The sequence below is a fragment of the Balaenoptera acutorostrata genome, chromosome 19 (genome assembly GCF_949987535.1).
Source record: "Balaenoptera acutorostrata chromosome 19, mBalAcu1.1, whole genome shotgun sequence".
Lineage (NCBI taxonomy): Eukaryota > Metazoa > Chordata > Mammalia > Artiodactyla > Balaenopteridae > Balaenoptera > Balaenoptera acutorostrata.
The window spans coordinates 49049904-49068742 of NC_080082.1; the positions used below are offsets into that span (position 1 = coordinate 49049904).

Sequence of the window (18839 nt, forward strand, 5' to 3'; positions counted from 1 at the left end):
TTTTTGCCTTCATTTGTTTTATCATTTCAGAGTTAAGTACATCAAGAGGATTTTAACCCAACTCACATTCTCCTTATGAACTAAGAGCAGAAAAATATTTAGAAAATTTACTTATATCTTGCATGACATTTATTTATATCTGAAAGTAGCTGACAGTTGCAAGATTATCTTGTTGTGAATTAACTTTAGAACCAGTAGAGACCTTAAACATCTAGCCGTGGGCCCTCCCCATGTCTTCATTCATGAGCCCAGATCAGTGAGGTGACTTATCCAGGGGCACACCAGCCATAACCTGCCCAGCTCCTACCCATGCCCTTTCTATCTCTAGGGCTTTCTTTCAGTACTGGAAAAAAGTACTTGGAAGACTTCGGAAGTAACAACCGTCTGTTCTTGGCACTGTCTATGAGTACTTCCAAGGACAACAGTGCTGCATAGTGTCCCTGGGTCCTGCCCGCTCGCCCCTCTCTGCTGTGTGGATTTGTCCGTTGACCCTCTGCTGGATCTGCCAGGCTCCCAGTCCCCATCATCCAGGCACAGAGCTGGCCTCTGCCATTTGCGTATCCCACTCTAGCCGTGTTTTTTGCTCTCCTGTGTTGCGGTCAGAGGGTTTCACTTAAAATCCTCAGGCCAGAAATCTAATGTAGTTTTCACAGCCCTGCGTTAGACATGGTAGATTTTTTATAATAAATATAGATAGTAAGTGCTTAAATTATGTACTCTTAAAACTCTTGGGTGTTTATTTATCTATAAAATAAATGAACCTGATACCAAACAAAGAGGTCTTTTTATTCTTAAAGTCTTTCTTAAATACCAAAGAGATCCATTTCATTGTCCAATTTGTATATTTGTCCTTTTTTTTTTTAATGCATTTCTCTTTAAATAGGGAACAAGCTTTACCCTGCATACAAATCCAGCTTCAAAGGGAGATCTGTGATTTTGGAAATCAGGCTGACTTGCCTTCTGGGAATGGAAACAAATCTTCAGGTGGCCTGCAGAAGACCTTCTCCAAACTGACATCCCGGTTCACCAAGAAAGCTTCATGTACCAGCTCTAGCAGCAGCACAAATTATTCCATTCCAAATACCCCTTCCAAAAATATCTTCATAGCTGGGTGTTCAGAAGAGAAGGCCAAAATGCCCAGTCATATTGATTCAAGATTACAAAGCATTTTGAACATTGGTAATTTCCCTAGGACTGCAGACCCTTCACAGTCAGCTCAGAATTCCAGTAATCAGATGGCCAATGGTTTTCTCATGGAGAGGCATGACAACTTCCTGCAAGGGGATGATGGCAAGGACGAGAAGGGTATGAACTTACCAACCGATCAGGAAATGCAGGAGGTGATAGATTTTCTCTCGGGTTTTAACATGGGCCAGTCACATCAGGGCTCCCCACTGGTGACAAGGCGTAATTCTGCTGCCACAGCCGTGGTGACTGAGCAGAAGGCAGGAGCTATGCAGCCACAGCAGCCGTCACTGCCAGTGCCCCCTCCACCGCGGCCTCCCCAGGCTAGGGCACATACACCTCTGACACCCCAGCCGGGCCTGGCACCTCAGCAGCAGTCCCCAAAGCAACAGCAACCCCAGGTCCAGTACTACCAACACCTGCTCCAACCCGTTGGACCGCAGCAGCCCCTGCCCCAGCATCGGGCTCCTGGGAAATGGGTACACAGCTCATCCCAGCAGCCAACACAGCCCATTGGAGCTGGTCTGTCTCCCCTTGGCCAGTGGCCTGGCATAACTGATCTCAGTTCTGACTTGTACAGCTTGGGTCTGGTGAGCAGTTATATGGATAATATGATGTCGGAGGTTTTGGGACAGAAGCCACAGGGACCTAGAAATAACACCTGGCCAAACCGTGACCAAAGCGATGGAGTCTTTGGGATGTTGGGAGAGATTCTGCCTTTTGATCCTGCAGGTATGTGAGCCCCCACCTCCCCACCTTGGGGTTTTGACTTAAAATATTATCACCAAAGACTTCATAGGGCCCATCTACCACATCCTTACTTATATGAGGCAGTGACTTAATCCCCGTCTAAAGACCCTTTCTCACTGTCTGATGGCAAGTACTGGGCAGTTCCAGCAAAGGTAGGAAGCAGTGGTTAGAATGAGTCTGATAAGGTAAGTGGAACTAACTTTCTCACTTTATAGAGGGCAGAATTGAGGCTAAGAGAACTTGAATGGCTCAAAGTCCCATAGTTCAAGAGGGCTCCAATCTGGGCCCTCCCATTCATGGGAGCTAAAATGGCTGGCCCTTCGTGGGCTGCTTTTTTCCTGATTACATAACCTGTTCTGTGATTCTTTTTTGCCTAAACTCTAGAACCAGTGAAAGGTAGTAAGGCACCCTCCTGCCTTCATAGAATATGGCTTTTCCTGGCCTAGACAGTGTGAAGATTCACCAGAGTTATCTTAGGAAATTAGAAAAAGAATTTAGAAACAAAACAAAAATAAACTAGGAAGAGGAATTAAGGATAAAAGTTGTTGTACACCTGAAACTAACATAATATTGTAAATCAACTATACTTCAATTTAAAAAAAAGGATAAAAGCCAAAGCTAATTAAATTTAAAAGACAAATATAATAGACATTGTAAATAAATCTAAAAGAAGGGTCTTTAGAAGACCGATAAAATAGAGAAACCAATTTATTATAATGCTGATTAAGAGAGAGCAAAGAGAAACAAGATTAGGAAAGAGAAAGGAGACATAACTACAGGTATAGGAGAGATTAAAAGAACTTTAAGACATTACCACATATGACGTGATGACAACATATATGAAAACTGAATGGAAAATGGATTTTTTCCTAATAAAACATACATTACCAAAATTGCACCAGGAAGTGGAAAACCTGCCCAGTTCTATTCCAGGAGAAGAGATTGGAAAGGGAGTTATGAAGCCAACATGATTTTACCATAAAAACTTTTTATGAGTGTAGATAGATGCAAGAAAATATAGCAGTGTATCAAAGGAGTTATATCTGGTTTACTTCAGCAGTGTAAGGTAGGTCAGTATAAGGAACTCTGCTCCTGTACAGTAATCTGTCATTTCAACCAATATGAGAAAAACTCATACAGCAATAGATGCTATAAAGACATTTGGTAAAAGACACCAGCAATTCTTAAGTAAACCCCTCGAAGTAAAACATAAATAGAAGGAAATGTCTTGAATATGAAAGACTTATCTACCAAAAACCAGTAGCAAGTAGTACTTTGTATAGTGAAACAAAAGCATTCCAGTTCAAATCAAGACCCAGACAGGAAAAAAAAAAAAAAAACAGACCCAGACAGGGTGGCAATTGCTACTACCAATAGCATGTGACTTTGTCTTGAACTTTCTGGCAAATGTAGCAAGACAAAAACAAAGGAGATAAGTGGTATAAACTTTAGAAAAGAATAGATTAAAAAGCACATCTCTGGGCTTCCCTGGTATCGCAGTGGTGGAGAGTCTGCCTGTCAATGCGGGGGGCACGGGTTCGAGCCCTGGTCTGGGAAGATCCCACATGCCGCGGAGCGACTGGGCCCGTGAGCCACAACTACTGAGCCTGCGCGTCTGGAGCCTGTGCTCCGCAACAAGAGAGGCCGCGATAGTGAGAGGTCCACGCACCGCGATGAAGAGTGGCCCCCGCTCGCTGCAACTAGAGAAAGCCCTCACAGAAACGAAGACCCAACATAGCAATCAATCAATCAATCAATCAATTAATCAATAAATAAATCTTTAAAAAAAAAAAAGGCACATCTCTTTGCTGGAAATAGAATTTAAAAAAACAAGACTCCTCAATAAAAAATTTCCAGAATTAGTAAGTGAATCTGGTAAGGTGGGTAGATGCAAAGTAAATATATAGAAATCGATTACTTTTTTTCTCTAATTTAGCAAATGGTAAATGGAAGTGGAAAATATATTTCATTCACAAGGGCTGTGAAATACTGTAAGTAAATGTAGCACATATTTATATAAATAACCACCAGAAGAGGAGATTCCCTACTAAATGAACCCAGCATTAACTACTAAAGGAAAGAGGTGTTTTTGTATGTCTTCTCAGAATTCCTCATGCTGCTGCTCACGCTCTCTTGTTCTTGCTCTCCTTGGGTGGGTGGATGTGGGGAACCCCTGGGGATGTGGGGAAGGGCAAACAGTTCCACCCTGCTATGGAAGAGCAAGCCCACCTGCCTACCACCAGCTGGGTGGGTATGGTACATTTTCTCAATTGCTGATAAACAGTGTGTACATTTTTTGACAGTCCTATAATTAAATCCAGAGTATAAATGGTGTTTGGCAGAATTTTATCATCTTTGATCTCTATTGAGGCCTGAACAGCCTTTATGTCTTTAGCCTAGGAATCCTACTGGCTTTTCCTTCTGGATGTTCCTTTCTGATCTTCAAGTCCTTAATGTAGCTTCCTGCAGATGCCACCCCAAGGGCATAAGGTCTACATAGCCCTTTTTGCAAGTTAAGAAAGGGCATTCTGGATGGATGAATTACAGAAGGCACCCTCTCAGGCAGGGGCAGCTAGAACAGAGTGCCCCTTTTGGACAGGCACACACAGCCCCTGCTCTACCCGGTGTGGGCATCTTTGTGCAGTGCACACATGGCAGCTCCCTGAGAGAAAAAGCTAAGAGTGGGGTTGAGCCCTAGTGTCTTTCCCAACTTGAAACTAAAAAGTATACACTGCTGAGTCATATTCAGTTTGTGATCTGTAGATGTTTTCCTACCGTATCTTTTTGTTTGACTTTCTCTGAATTTCTCCTATGCTGTTTTTCCTCCTACTTGTACTGCCCTGCACATCCTTACTCAGTTCTGTCCAATACGTTTCCATCCACCTCTTAATGCATTTTTAAATTTTATCTTATTCGTTACCGCTCTTATTATCTTCAAACTGAATTAGCAGGTCTGCCTTCAATATCCAGGAAAATATTGGATCAGAGTTGAGCCCAAGGGGGAAGGGCAGATATTCTCTATCTGACCCTGATGCTTTTATAGCTTTCAGGTTATTTCTTGGCTGAAGTCATCATCTGATTTTCTTAGTTGTTAAGTATGTAGCGCCACACACTGGAAAGTTTTTTGTTTTTTGTTTTTTATTGATGTGGACCATTTTTAAAGTCTTGATTGAATTTGTTACAATATTGCTTTTGTTTTATGTTTTGGTTTTTTGGCCCCAAGGCATGTGTGGGATCTTAGCTCCCTGACCAGGGATTGAACCCGCACCCCCTGCATTGGAAGGCGAAGTCTTAACCACTGGACTGCCAGGGAAGTCCCTGGGAGGTTTTAAAGTAACTAACATCTGTCTTTAAAATTTAGTCATGGCTAAAGCAAACCTTTTTGTTCTCTCTGTTTTGTCTTTGTGCACATTCAGCCTGCCCCAGTCCTAGGCACACCCCTTCCTGACAGTCCCTATGCACACACCATACCCCATCTTCAGACCCATGTACTGAAATCCCCATCTCACCGCAGCAGGCTGCAGGGCAAATCCTGCAGCCCTCTCTGGGCCACAAGCCTGGTAGCCCCTCACCACTTTTCACTGTGTGTGTCACCAAGACATCCTCAGAAGGTAGGGAAGAAAACAAGAGACCAATTTGGCCCCAAATCTTGTTTATCCCTTTGTCTTAACACAGTGGGTTCAGACCCCGAGTTTGCACGCTATGTGGCAGGAGTGAGCCAAGCAATGCAGCAGAAGCGGCAAGTCCAACACGGTCGCCGCCCCGGCAACCCCCGGGGCCATTGGCCACCCATGGATGATGCCCATCGGACCTGGCCTTTCCCAGAGTTCTTTGCAGAAGGGTGAGTGCTGGATGTGGGAGGGAAGCTGAGTTTGGGACCTGGGTGTTCCCCATGGGGCCTTTGTGCACCCTTATCAGGCAGTTCATTTCTAGGCCCCCACGTGAGAGAGTGGCACATGGTTAAACCCTCAGGGGGTCAGAGTTTTGTGACTGACTGTAGGATGCCAAGTGGCATGTTGTGTCCCTGTGAACACACCATTGGTATAAATCGGTGATTTTTGAGACAGGCTCTTCTGCTCTAGACAAGGATCTTATTTGGTGGTGTTTGTGAAGTAATTGCATGTTTAACACGGTCTTTAGCTGAAATGAGCATGGCTATGAAACCTGTATCATTTATGGAATGTGATCCTTGTAGCCTACAAAAAGCAAAGGTTTTCAGTTCAGTGTATTGAGAGAACTGTGGATTTTCATGATAAAGACATCTGAGGACTGATTTTTTTTTACATCTCTTATTGCTACCTGGTTAATAACTCTGCACAGCTGAAGACCATCTCAGCTTTTTGTTTGGTCTAAAATGAATTTCATCTATAAACCACAGGCTTCTGAGGAGTTTTTAGAGGAAGGAGAGAGACAAGAGACCACTCTTGGGTTGTGAGATGAGTGCAGGGAAAAGACTGTTGTTTTAGGGCTGGGGCGGGGGTGGGGGCTGGCCTCGGGCTGTCCAGCCGGTGTCCAGGCTGGCTTCAGGAAGCCCAGGACCAGCTTCTCTCTTTGGCTTTCAGGGATGGCCTGCACAGCGGCTGGTCGGGTGCTCAGGGAGACTCGGCCAGCTCGAGTGACGAGACATCCTCCGCCAATGGGGACAGCTTGTTCTCCATGTTTTCAGGGCCTGACCTCGTTGCTGCTGTCAAGCAGAGAAGGTATGAAGAAAATTTTAAACCAAAGGACAGAGGGGTCTGTAAATGTGAACCACAGCTATTCCTCTACAAAGTTCAGTAGCCCCATCGCTCCCAGTCAGCCGTGTGTGAAAGAGGCAGCGGGCCTCTGCCAGTACTGTCTTGCTGAAGCTTGTGTGGTGACTTAAAGTTGGGTTGAGTTTTTGCTGGTAGAACAGCCTCATGCAAGTGGTAGCCCAAAATACCAGTATGACAGGCAAGGGAGTATTGTGGAGAACAAGGTCTGCTGATGCTGGTCTGTGCCTTACAGGAGGCAGCCCTTTCCGTGGGAGGAGCAGGACCAGGACAACCAAGTTCTAACCTAGGGCTCTCCAACAGGCTTTGCAACTCCAAACATGGGCCTGGCCCTCTCTGACCCTCTAGTTCTTTGTCAAAGGTGGAACTGGATAAAATGACCCCCGAATGGTATTTCAAAGTTGAAAAAAATAGATACATAGTATATTCAGATCTGAAGTTTTCAAAAGTAGTCACAAAAATTAAAATGGGCCCTGAAATAAGAGAAGAATTTGTTTAGAAAGAAATGCAGAGACTGTTGTGGGTGTGAGGAAGCAGAGGCCCAGAGGTGGTGGTCTAAAGGACATGGGCAGGAATAGAGAGCATGCACGGTCACCAGGGCATCAGAAGTCATGCTGTGGAGGGGACAGGGAGGCCACGTAGCATGGCCCTCGTGTCACAGGGTCAGGCTTCATTGGATAAGCAATGGGGAGCAGGTAGATAAAGACAGAAGGGTACCTGAGTCACACAGAGTAGGATGCACAGAGCAGTTACGGTGGTGATGACAGTGATTGCTGATACAAGCTAGGGTGCATTCTTTGTGCCAGGCCCTGGGCTAAGCGTTCATGTACATTTTCTCACTTAATTCTCACAAACACTGTATTTGTTTGCCAGGGCAACCATATCAAAGAACCGCAGACTGGGGACTTAACGACAAGAATTTATTTTCTCGTAGTTCTGGAGGCTAGAAGTCTTGAGATCAAGGTGTCAGCAGGGTTGATTTCTTCTGAGGCCTCTCTCCTTTGCTTGCAGATGGCCGTCTTTTCCCTGTATCTTCACATGGTCTTCCCTCTGTGTCGTCTGTGTCCTAATCATATTGGGTTGGAGCTCACCCTAATGACTTCATTTTAACTTAATTAGTTGTTTAAACAACTTATCTCTAAATACAGTCACATTCTGAGGTACTGGAAGTTAGGGCTTTAGCATTTGAATTTGGGCGGGGGAGGGACACCTTCATTTACTCAGTAGCACCCATCATGTACCAGGCACTGGTGATACAGCAGCAAACAAATCAAAGTCCCCTTCCTCATGAAATTGATATTCTATTGAAGGAAGGCTGATAAAAAAATCCCAAATATGTCAGTTTGGATTAGGTGCTATGAAGAAAAATAAAGTAGGGTATGAGGGCAGAGAATGAGGGGAAAGGTGGATTTTCTGTGTTCTGAATGGCAGTCAGGGAGGCCTCTGATGAGCAGAAAGCTGAACAAAATGATAGAGCAACTGGTGAGAAATTGGCAGTGGGGTATGTGAGAGAAGGATCAAGGGTGAGACGCAAGTTTTTGGCCTGAGCATGTGTGTGAAAGGGGGTGCCACGGACTGAGACACGGAGGACTGTAGGAAGAGCAGGACTGAGCCTTGGAAAGATGTGACGACTTCTGTTTTAGGCACAGGAAATCAGAGAGACTGACTAGACGTCTAGAAAGGCACTTGCAGCACCACCTCTGCAGAGGCTGCTGTCTGCACGTAGGAGCGCTGATAGACTGATTTACTTGGCTCTCTGCCTGCTCTGCCTGCCTTTTTCATTCAACATAATAACAGAAATGTTTTCATGTTAGTAGTAAAATTAACAGCCTTTTGTTTTTGTCACCTATCCCCAGTGCACGGTAAACAGTCTGTATGTGTTGAATAAATTAACAAAAGGCTGGAGCTGGTGGACTCAGCAGCTGAAACAGCCAGTGCCAGTCTTCATGCCCGCCACCTGTGCCCCAGCCCAGCCCTGTGACGGGCTGCTGAGTGCACCACTCCATGGTGACCCACCTTAGTCCCCTGCATGCAGTGGCCCCAAGGCCTCCCCACCTAGAACCAGTGCCTGAAGACACCCGAGCCAAGTGGCTAGGGTGTCCCCTGGAGAGAAGCTGGACGGGAAGCCAGGTGACCACTGCACTGAGCTCTTGGTTCTTTCAGGAAGCACAGCAGTGGAGAGCAGGAGACCAGCACGCTGCCCTCACCGCCTCTTCTTACCACAGTGGAGGACGTGAACCAGGTATTGTGGGCCCTGCTCTCTCCACAGAGGGCTGGCTTTATGGGTACAGACCATGAGTAAGGTTCCAAAGCTTAAGTTTTAAGAGGGCCTCAAAGCAATGAGGGGTTCTTTGTGGTTCAGTGAGAGGTTCTTTGTGGTGAACAACTTTCTTCCTGTAATTTTTGTCTAAATGATTAGCCATCTCAGCTGACTCAGAGCCATATGTAGAGGAAGCTCCGGGGCTGTGCTGTCTAACATGATAGCCATTAGCTACACGTGGCTACTTAAATTTAAATTACTTAAATATAAAGAAAGATGGAGTTCTTCACTTGCACTGGCCATGTGCGGTGAGCAGCTACTGTACTGGATGGCGCAGACAGAGAACATTTCTGTCTGAAATGTTGCGAGTTCTGTTAGACGTGCTGCTCCAGAACTGTGGGGAGGGCTGGGGATCTCACCCTGTTTCCTCAGTGGGAATAAGGACCAGAGATCTGGGGAGGTGGGAAAAGATGATCAGTTGCCAGAAATGCCACTAAGAACCCTCTTCTGTCTCTCAGGATAACAAAACCAAAACGTGGCCACCCAAAGCCCCCTGGCAACACCCTTCCCCGCTACCCAGCACCCTGCCTGGCCCAAGTGCACCACTCTATGCAGTCGCCAGCCCTGGCAGCCAGTGGAATGACACCATGCAGATGCTGCAGTCCCCAGTGTGGGCCGCCACCAGCGACTGCAGCGCCGCCTCCTTCACCTACGTGCAGACCCCGCCGCAGCCCGCACCCCCACCAGCACACAAGGCAGCGCCCAAGGGCTTCAAGGCCTTCCCCGGGAAGGCTGAGCGCAGGCCGGCCTACTTGCCCCAGTACTGACCCAGGACCAGCCTGCCTGCCTGCTCAGAGCTGTTGGGGCCAGTGTCCCCACCCCAGGGCTGACTAGCTGGCACCAGCCCCCCAGAGGACCAGTGCACCCCTGTCCCAGGCAGGGATCCTTGGGGATGGGGATGGTTGGCAACTCCAAGCCTTTAAGGCCTGGCTTCTCAAAAGTTTGGAGGCATCAGACGCCCGGAGGGCCAGCTGAAGATGGAGTTTTCTGACCCTCCTCAGGGAGATGCTGGGGGATCTTCGAGTTTAATAAGCACCTCTGGTGATTCTGATGCAGGTGGGCCACAGGCCACACTTTGAGAAACACAGCTCTCTTAAGTTTGTAGTCCCACTGTGTGTGTTGGGAAGGCATCAGGCCTGAAGGCTGAGAGCAAAACTGACCATTCTTCTGAAACCCTCCCCTTCCCCCTCCTTAACACATTGAGTGATGACCACACACCAATCACTGTATTTTATAGCTATTTTTCATATAGGTTTTTAGTTAAAACATCTCCTGCCTAAAATGCATTGAATATTTTAAGATAACAAATAGAGTGGCTGGAGGTTTGTTCAACACTATCTTTATTTAAGCTTATACGAACTGGGCAAAGTATAGAATATTTGTGATCAGAAGCAATCACCTGGGTTTTCTGTAGGTGGACAGCCCCTTGCCACCCCACAGCAGCACCCAGGGGGTGCAGCCTCTACCGGATTTACAAGAGCAGGATCATAAAACGTGTTGGAGGCACAGCCCTGATGGTGCGTGGAGATGAGCCAGCTGGTTGCTGTCCGGTGCGGGATGAAGCTACACCTTCGGCCCTCAGGCCCTTCCACACGTGGCCAGAGGCTTCGACACAGTCTCAAAACGTGGAGGTGTGGTCAGGGGCTGCAGAGAGACACTTGAAATTGCAGTAACATTGTGAGCTGGCTCAAGACAAACCAATTAGGATGTAGATAGGAATTAATTTAAAAGTTTTTTCTTTAAAAAAAAAAACCTCATTTTCAGTTAACGTGCTATTAAATAGATACCATCCTGTGGATTTAGGGATATTTTTCCAGCCAGAATGGATCCAGAAGAATTGAATGGTGCTTAAATTGAGAAATAATAAATATATCTATATAGACTAGGCATACCCCACTGTATATTAATTGAGGTTACAGAAGTTCTTTATATAAAACTTATTTAAATTTTTCATATTTCATCTTTGAAAAAGTCTAATTGAGAAAAATCCATAATATTTTCTGGTATGAAAGTTTGACAGTATTAATATTTTTTTTATATTTTCTTAAATCATTAAACCATTTTAATATATGTTAACTACTAATAAATGGTTTATTCTTTCTAACTCCATATAAGCTTTTCCAGCAAAGATTGTAATAACACAGTTATGTTCTCATTTTTCTATGGATATAAGTAAATTTATATTTAAAAATACCAAAAAGAATATATATATGTACGTATACACACTAATTATAGAGGACCCTTAGGGTGTCTGAGCCCAGCCATCTGAATTTTTAGTACTGTGTTGCCAGGCTGTTTCCAGGCCTCGGGTGTTGTCTTTTGTGCTGCGTGCGGATCCCACTGCTACCTGTACTCATGATCCTTTCACCGTGGGTTCTGAACAGTCACCTCACCATGTTTACAGAGAACTATTTTGTACATAGACTTTTCAGGCACGTGCTTTGCGCCAACCCTGCGTGGCTCTTGTCTGTGTTAGCTGTCACTGTGTGTGCACTAATCTCTGTTGAAGTTGTCCGTGGCTGTTTTACTTGTAAGGTATGCTATTTCCTTCAGTAATGTGTCTACACTACCCTGTGTTTCAAGTTCTGTTATACTGAAGTACTCTTGTTTTAATAGTGCCTCCCCAAAGACCTCATCCTGGACAGAGGTCAGTCCTTGATGCTCCAGCGCAGGTGACATCAACATTGCTAATTGTCACTTTCCAATCTGTTTTTCTCAAGTAAGGAAGACATTTTGTGATTCCATCTCCATGGGCTGTGAGACTGTGTGAAGCTGTTTGTGTGATCTCCTTGTAGGTGCTGTGTTCTCAGCACCGCCTTGCTCTGAACACTGGTAATTCCAGGTGCTGCGCTCGGCAGAGGGGTCTCGCCAAAGCGCATGTGTGTGCATGTGTGAGTGTGTGTGTCCTTTGTGTGGCCGGGCGTGGCTGCGTTGCTCGTGTGACTAGTTACAACGCTTCCAAACTGGAACTCTACATTTTGTATCTTACTTTTAAAGCTCCTATAAGTAAAATAACTATCGGCTTTATTAAAATATACATTTAATAATTTTTGTATCTCTGTTGAAAATGAACTGCAGCAGATACCATGTCAGCAGCCCTGTCTGGTTCATTACTTTGAAAAGCTGCACCCGAGTAGGTTTAGGTCGGCTTGTCCTCTGATTCTGAGCCCTTGCAAGGGTAATACCACTGGGGGTATTAGGATGAGCTGGGGTGGGTGGGCAGAAAGCAGGACAACCTACCACACCTCTCCTGTTAGCTTCCCGAAGGCCAAAGCTGGAAGAGGCCTCTGTGTGGGTAGAGCCAATGTCGTGGTGAAGGAGGTCACCTGGAAGGATGCAGGCTCTCTCCTTCGGTTGTGATCTGCCAACACACACATTCCACCAAACATGGGCGCTTGCGAGCTGCCCAGCCAGCCTTTCCAAGGAGCAGATGCAGGGATGAGGTCTCCCCCAGTTCTGCCAGGGACCCACTGTGTGGCAGACAGACCCTACCTCACAGGGGCAAGAAGGACTAGTCTCACTGAATGATGCCATCCTGCTAATGGAGAAGGAAAGATGGCAAAATGGGAACCACAAAAGGCGGGTGGGTTACAGGGGAATTTCAGTTCATTTTCATTTACAGCAAGACAGCATTTGATTGAAACTTTTTTCATGAACTTAGGATAATGGAGTAAGTGAGCATTAATATATAACCTACCCGTACAAGTACCACTCAGGCTTCTTTCTGCTGAGATGCCTAAAAGCTGAGCATGAGGACTTAGTCCTAGAGCCTTCTAAGTGCACCTCAGGACAAGGCTGCTTAGGAACAGCCATGTGGCATGGGTATGCTAAGGAAGACACTGGAAGTTCATATTAAAATGCTAGACAGAAAAACACATTTTATTCAAACGTGTTCCTATTGAACACTAGTACCTGGTGCTGCTCCCTGACTTCTGATTCACAACAGTGGTGGAGACAGGAGTCCCATAGCCTCAGCTCCATGCCAGGTGGGTGGGGATGGAAGCAGGACAGATGTTCACTGGAGCCCCAAGAAGGTCCTTGGAGGCTTTGGCTCAGCCGAGAAATGGAGGATGACACACAGGTAGGTGAGGTCCTTATGAGGACGGTGCCCCTCCCTTTCCACCTGGGGGATGCTGGGAGAGCGGGGCATCCAGCTCTAGGAGCGTAGCTGAAACACTGCATTCCAACCATGGTGCTGTGAAAGGACGTTCCTCTGTGCTCTGTGTGACCCCTCTTGTGATCTGCTTCCTGATCTGGTGACAGCTCCTCAATTACCAAAAAGCCATGTATGTGGACAACATGACTGTCAGGCTCCCAACCATATGTGCGTGGGAGTCTGAGGAACCTCCAGGGACAGGCTCCTGGAAGTAACACAAACAGCTGGCCTTATGATTCCACAGGGGTCTGCTGGCTGGGCACAGGCCTCTGCTTGTCTGTGAGGGGGACTGGATGTGGCTTATATTGGGACTGAGTTGGGGATGTGGACCTAGGTGAGGAGGAAGGATTGCTTCAGGAGTGTCATTTCAACATTTACTATTGTCACCTAGGGGCGAGGCCCTTGCTAGGATGGGAGCCAGGGCTGCATAGAAGATGCAGTCTGTGACCGTAAAACTCAGCGTTTTAGGGAAGACAACCCCCTCTTTCCCAATCTTGGTAAGAGGTGCCACTATTCATCCACCCAGTGCTCAGGCAGAAATCCTAGAAGACATTCTTGATCATCTTTACTCTCCTTACTCACTTAAGCAGCAAGTCCTACAAGTGCATCTGCAAGCACATTTAAATTCCACCACGTTCTTATATCTCCATTGCCATCAACCTGGTCCTCCCCTAGCTCCTGCCTTTCCTTCTCAGGCCCCAGGGTGTCCCATACACCCCTGCTACCTCACGGAAGCCTCACACCCTCACACCCCCACCCACCTGCCTGGGCCTCTCCAGTTCTGTTGGGCCAGAGCCCAGCCTCCACCCAGCTTTGTTTTTCACTACAGCACTTAGCACTCCGCTGGAATGTGTGTTGGTATGTGTCTCTCTCACCTGAACCAAGCCCTCAGTAGAGCAAGGAGCGAGTCTCGTTCATGGCGACATGTGCAGGGTGCAGAACAGCTCGAAGCAACTCAAGACAAGCCAGACGAAACGAGGTGTTGCTAAGGCCAGAGGCAAATTATAATACAGCGCAAAAAATAGAACTAGACTTAAAATAAATCGGTTCTCACGTCGGGCTGAGAGAATACACTATGACCAGTGTTTGTACTAGAGCTGCAAGAAGGGACTGACGCTAGGAGCTGCGGGTAGGGCTCTGTAGCTCAACTAAGTACAGATTTTTCTCTTCTGCTGGAAACCCATGCCCACGTGCGGTGGGGAAATTCTTTTTAAAAACCTAACAGTGGATTCAAAGGGAAAAGTCTGTGGCGACATCCCGAAGCGACAGTACTCGGCCGAATACGCGAACAGCACGAAGCACGCAGCACGAGCTCCGAGCCTCCTGGGGGCGCTGACTCCCGCGTCCTCGGGTCTCCTAGTCTGCGCACGCGCAGTCCGCCCCAACCCGGAGTATGCGCACTTGTGCGCACACGTCCATCCCAGACGTGCGGGCAGAGGCGTCTGCTACTTCCGCGGACTGCCCTCCGCTCCCGTCCCGGCGCGGGGACATGCGCACACTTGCACCCCCGGACGTGCGAGCCCACACGCAGACGCGTGCGCACCCCCGCCCCCGCACTACCTGAGCTGATCTCGCTTTCCCTGCGCATAGACGCATGCGCGCCGCACCTCCGGAGAGTGGAGCCAGTGCCAGGAGATCCCCGTATCTCCGGCGAACCGCAATTTCTTGCTCTTTCCTGGTCAGCGTGACTCAGCACCCTCGGTGGGTGCGCTTCCCCGGAGCGGCTCGCGAAAATCCATCGGCGTGTATCGCCCCACACCCGACCTCCTTCAGACTCCGGCCGTCGCCCTGTCCCCGAACCTCCCTTTGCCCTTGTCCTGGTGATCCCCTGGTCTCCAGGTCCTGCCTGACCCCTGTCCAGCGGCCCTGAATTGAGGCCTGACTTAAGTCTACCCTTCAACCCACTCCTCTCCTGGGTCATACCATTTTGCTGAGGGCACTTGAAGGTGCCTGACTGACTGGAGCAGTCTGTTGAACTTTCTGAGCCAGGTTTTCTTTCGGTTGTGATTGTCAGCCCTTGGCCTGGGCGCAGATAACCCTCCGAGAGCTTCACTTCCCCTGGATTCTGAACCCTTTACTGTGCGGTTTGCAGACAGGGCTTAGCACAGCATGTGGTGCCCATTGTAGTGACGGTGGTAGAAAACACGTTCAACGTTTGTCAACATAAAATTACCTTAAGTTACTATTTTTCCAAATTACAGACCCCACTCCACTCCCCAAATGTGGTTAGAGAGGCCACCCCACACTCCAATGTCTGATCCCTTCCACACACTGCACCTTTCCTGGTGGGTTTCTCCCTACTGCCCTACACAGATCCTTAGATCCACTCCAAGGGGGACCAGTGTTAATCCAGTGGTTGTATTCTCCTACCTCTGTCTTTGCCCATGCTGCTGTCCTTTCCGTTGGAGATGTCATTCTTGGCCATTTCCACTTGTAAAATTCTACCCTGTCAATCAGATTTAATATCACAAAGGCCTACTTGATGTTAAAACAGAACTGGGATAATGGGGAGGGCAGGGATTGCCTGCTCCTCCACTTTCCCTGTACCTTCTTCCCAAGGCTGAAGAGTCAGGAAGTGGCAGGCAGGACAGGGTTGTGATTAAGGACAGGGCTCAGGAATGGGGCAACCTTGAGTTAATTCTCTACTTAGTAGCAGAATGGCTATTTTCAGATTTCTTAACCTGTCTTAAATGGGGAGGACAACAGGATATCCCTCATGGGGCTGCTATGAAGGTTATGTGGGAGAGAATTTAGCACAGAGCTCTGCACACAGTAAACTGGTGGGAGTAGTAAAGTATCCATGTTAGTAGCTGGATGATGAATGGCTTGCCTTTGAGCTACTCCTTTTTTGCATTTTCTCTCCTTAGCTACTGTGAGTTATGGTCCTCCAGATAGGAACCTAGTTTTCTGCTAACATAGAAAATCCACATAACTGGAATTTTTTTTAATTGAAAAACTCTATAGTTTTTAATTAATTAATTAATTTACTTATTTATTTTTGGCTGCGTTGGATCTTTGTTGCTGCAGGCGGGCCTTCTCTAGTTGCAGCGAGTGGGGGCTACTCTTTGTTGTGGTGCACAGGCTTCTCATTGCGGTGGCTTCTCTTGTGGAGCACAGGCTCTAGGAGCGCGGGCTTCAGTAGTTGTGGCTCGCGGGCTTTAGACCGCAGGCTCAGTAGTTGTGGCGCACAGGCTTAGTTGCTCTGCAGCATGTGGGATCTTCCCAGACCAGGGCTCGAACCCGTGTCCCCTGCGTTGGCAGGCGGATTCTTAACCACTGCACCACCAGGGAAGCCCAAGTCCCTGGAATTTCAAAGTACAATGTTAAAATATTATGGGGAAATCTGAGAATATCTGGGAAATCTGGAATAGTTGAAGCTACTGGGAATCAGAGAGGCCAAACTGCTGGAGGTGTACATTATAGAGTGTTAAAAAGAAGATGAAACCTTCAAAAAGGTAATCATCGGAGGCCTCGCCTCCTGCCTCTTCAGTACCCAAGCTGCTCCTATGGGTTTTGGGTGGATGAGAGAGGACATTGGGGAGGACGGTGTGGCAGTGGGCAGGTGAACACCCATAACATTTTTGGAAACACTTGGAGTTGTAAATGACAGCTCAGCTCAGAACAACATCAACACTAAGGGAAATCACTGATTCGATTCGTGTTCCAGCTGCAGACAGAGGTGACCTGGCCCCAGGAACTTGGGCCCTATGAGGTTCACCCTGACATCTCTCTGGAGGTCACACTCTCCATTGTTTTCCTTGAGACCAGGGACTGAACCTCGGGTCTGTCCTTTTTGAAAGGCAGCTTAACACTACAGAAAACAGTTTCTCCTGCTGGCTTTGGGTCCCAGGAAAGAACCCTGTTTGGCGGGCTTAGGTCATGTGTTCATCTCTAATGCAATCAGGGAGGCAGAGGAAGAAACCTAAGGGTGAGAGGTAGTGGTTTCAGACAAAGACAACAGATGAACAGATGTCCACTGTGATCACCAAAAAGGGCCTACTAGAAAAAGGGAGTCAGTGGCTACTGCTGGGCTAGAGTCATCTGAGGAATCATAGGGCAAGTGGATGATGGGGTAATGGCTACTGAGACTGGCCTTCCTATTGGATGAAGTTCTGTTCTGAAACACAGGATCGAGGGGTGGGAGTGCTGTTCTGTGCAGTCAGCTGCTTGGGTGGGAAACTCTGGAATGTTTCTCAGAAACTCTAGTAGACCAGATGCTGTTCAGCAACTGTCAGGGTTGTGCTGGGTATGGGAAGCCGAGTTAAATCTCAGAGTTGACAGTTGACCCAAAACTCTGGCTAAATAAGGGCCTTGTGGACAGGGCTGTTCCCTGCAAAGTCCTGTGACCATTCATTTCTTCAGTCTTTGGCTGCTCTCTTTTTTCCTTCTTTATCTTTAGGAACTCAAATAATTCTGGGCTGAGAGAGAAAAGCCATCTGCAAGGCCAGAGGTGGCAGCGACTGCATGGAACTGGGAGGTGGGCCAGAGGAAGACCTAGGCCTGGGTCTGCAGCAGGACAGGGCACACTCCTAGATGGACGGCATTTCTGGGGGAACTGGGCGACGGAGAAGCTCAATTTGAGTGCCCAGTTCTTGGACCTCTTCTCTCTGACTATATTTACTCTGTCTCACCCAGACTCTCATCTAGGCTCATGACTTCAAGTGCTACCTATTCACTCATGACTCCCAAGTTTTTCCTCTTGCTTGAACCGTCTCTCTTCATACTCCAGAGACGTGAACACCGAACTTAACACTTCCACTTAGATGTCTAATAGGTTTGGAAAACTTAATATGTCAAAATATAAGATCATGATCTTCCCCCTAAAACTTGTATTTCTCCAAGATGCAATGGCAATTCCATTTTTCCAGGAACTCTGGTAAAAAACTGGATGTCATCATTGACTGTTATTTTTCTTTCTCTTAATTCTTCACTCAATATATCTAGATCACCACAGCCAACTCCTGCTACCTTGACACCTTCATCCCTGGCCTGCATTATTGCTGTAGCGTCCTATCTGTTGTCCTTACTTTCATGCCTACTGAACTGTTGGTCTGATCCTTTGTAAAACACGTCCGATGATGTCCCTCCTTTGCTTAAACCTTTCAATGGCTTCCCATCTCTCTCGGAATAAAAAACAAAGTCCTCACGATGACTTACTGCCTTCCTTCCCTCTGTAACCTCATCTTCTATCACTCTCCCCTCATTCACTCCCCTCCAGCCACACTTGCCTCTTGCTGTTGCTGAAACATCTAAGCTCTCCTCGGGAATTTTGCAGTTGCTCTTCCCTTTGCCTGAACACTTCTCCCCCAGATAGCCAATTGGCTTGCTTCCTCACCTTCTTCAGGCTTTTGCTCAAATGTCACCTCATGAGTGAGTTTTGCCTTGACCATTCTATTCAGAATTGCAACCCCTATTCCCAGCACCCTTTCCAGCTTTCCTTATCTCCGTAGCACTTACCAGCATCTGATATGCCATATATTTTACTTGTCACCTACATAGCTGCAGCACCTGTAACACTGAAGTGTTGGAAGGAGTTGGGTTAAGTGGGTGAATGAACGAACTAATGAAGCAGGCCGGGGCTCTGCCTCTGTTCCTCAGTCACTTCCAGGCAGAGGTCGGCAGAGCAGCAGCCCAAGAGGCCGCCGGTGGCAAGGTGAGACGAGCTGAGGCCCCCGAG

At 47.3% G+C, this 18839-nt stretch overlaps 1 protein-coding gene across 5 annotated transcripts in view; it reads left to right on the plus strand.

Moving 5' to 3' along the window:
• Nucleotides 1-12053, plus strand: part of GARRE1 (granule associated Rac and RHOG effector 1) — an 83026-nt gene extending 70973 nt beyond the window's left edge. For 4 of the 5 annotated variants that reach the window (XM_007165080.2, XM_007165081.2, XM_007165082.2 and 1 more), the window contains 5 exons: nt 884-1917; nt 5611-5776; nt 6498-6635; nt 8850-8928; nt 9465-12053. In XM_007165080.2, the coding sequence (XP_007165142.1) occupies nt 884-1917; nt 5611-5776; nt 6498-6635; nt 8850-8928; nt 9465-9773 (1726 nt within the window). In that variant the 3' untranslated portion in view covers nt 9774-12053. The remainder of the gene's footprint in view (nt 1-883; nt 1918-5610; nt 5777-6497; nt 6636-8849; nt 8929-9464) is intronic. The other variant, XM_057533961.1, reaches the window with a different exon arrangement.
• Nucleotides 12054-18839: the final 6786 nt, after the last annotated feature.